Genomic DNA, 1,600 nt, shown 5'->3' on the forward strand with positions numbered 1-1,600 from the left:
GTGTGTGTGTGTGTGTGTGTGTATGTATATGTGTGTGTGTGTGTGTGTGTGTGTGTGTGTGTGTGTGTGTGTGTGTAAATAAAAACAAAGACTGATTTTACGAAAATAATTATATGATGATGCAATTGCCACATTAATAATTACAAAATATTAATATTGCAGACCACATTGGGGTATCACAGTCCACAAAATTCTTTATGGCAAGATAAGCACCCGCCGAAAAATTCGCCAACTGGCGGTGATCAGATACATGTGAACAGCGGCTCGCCACATCTCTCGCCTTCTGGATCTTCTCCGAATTGTGAACAGAACAATTCAAAACGCCGTTCCACGGAATCAGACATAACTGAACTTGAAAAGAAACATATTAGAAGAGATGGTTGGTATATTTCTTATTTATTTTAAATATTTACATAAAAATTATTGCATACTATTTAATTTATAGGATAAATTAATTCATAGAAGCATTTATTGCGATTAAATTTAAAGCATAATTTTTAGCATTTTTTCCAATTTTCAGATTAGCAAATTTCTCGATATATCTAATAAAATTAAATAAATTTAATGTAAAAGCTTTTCTAAATTACATAGTGATAATAGGATAAAGATATAAAGCTTGCTTAAAATAATCTTACTTTAAAACTCGATCTTTTTAAGATGTTAAGGTTTTCGATAGTGTCAAATTTCACCTTCCATGCAAAATATATTTGCATAAAATGTAAGAAATATGTTGCCTTAATTGTACAGTGGCATGAAGTCGTCATTATCGCATATATTCGTTGATGTAATGTATCTTCTTAAAGGTCGTGACCAAACGGCCCCTGTCGAACACTGTCGTAGCCACGAGTTCCATTTTGCTATTTAGTATTATGGATCTTTTCTCTATTAAGAAATATCTGTATTATTTTTCCTATTTTTTTATATTTTTAAAAGATCTTTTTTGTAATAAATTCACTACATATATATATATGTATATATATATATATATATATATATATGTATGTATATATATATGTATATATCTATATATATTCTTCTATACAAATTTATATCTATATAAATAGAATTCCAGCATCCATCAATATTGCACTAAATTATTGTCCTTGTGATAAAATTCTAAAATGTCTAATTGAATATTAATATAATTAATTTGTACGGACATGACAATATCGCTCTTGATGCAACTGACTTAATAATCACCATCAAATTTCGCTTGTGTGAAATTTCGCTACTTGGCAAATCGGCGAATACCGAAGGATGCTCGAAATTGTTCGAAGTTTCAAATTCAATATTGTCATCGTTAATTAACAGTCAAAACTCAGCGATGACGCGATATGCGATTTGAGTGACATCGCTTTGAAGAACTTTTCAAGACTGATCGGCGAACTTCTGTGTTCTATCTTGTTATGTCCGACGCCTTTTCGCCCACGTGGTCATCAGTAGCTGATAACTCGTGTATGTGTACACACGCAATGGTATCACGCAGATTAACTTGGCCAAGAAAAGAGGGAGAGAGATAGAGAGAAGAGAGAGAGAGAGAGAGAGAGAGAGAGAGAGAGAGAGAGAGAGAGAGAGAGAGAGAGAGAGAGAGAGAGAGAGA

General features: G+C 32.4%; 1 protein-coding gene across 1 annotated transcript in view; it reads left to right on the forward strand.

Moving 5' to 3' along the window:
• The window catches only part of LOC105617114 (transcription factor CP2-like protein 1), a gene marked incomplete at its 3' end in the record, with an annotated part of 28,069 nt that overhangs the window by 4,854 nt on the left and 21,615 nt on the right, over positions 1-1,600 (forward strand). The window contains exon 2 of the mRNA XM_012198692.1: positions 163-379. Within this exon, the coding sequence (XP_012054082.1) occupies positions 163-379 (217 nt within the window). The remainder of the gene's footprint in view (positions 1-162; positions 380-1,600) is intronic.

This window comes from Atta cephalotes (assembly GCF_000143395.1).
Source record: "Atta cephalotes unplaced genomic scaffold scaffold00011, whole genome shotgun sequence".
In the NCBI taxonomy this organism is placed as follows: Eukaryota; Metazoa; Arthropoda; class Insecta; order Hymenoptera; family Formicidae; genus Atta; species Atta cephalotes.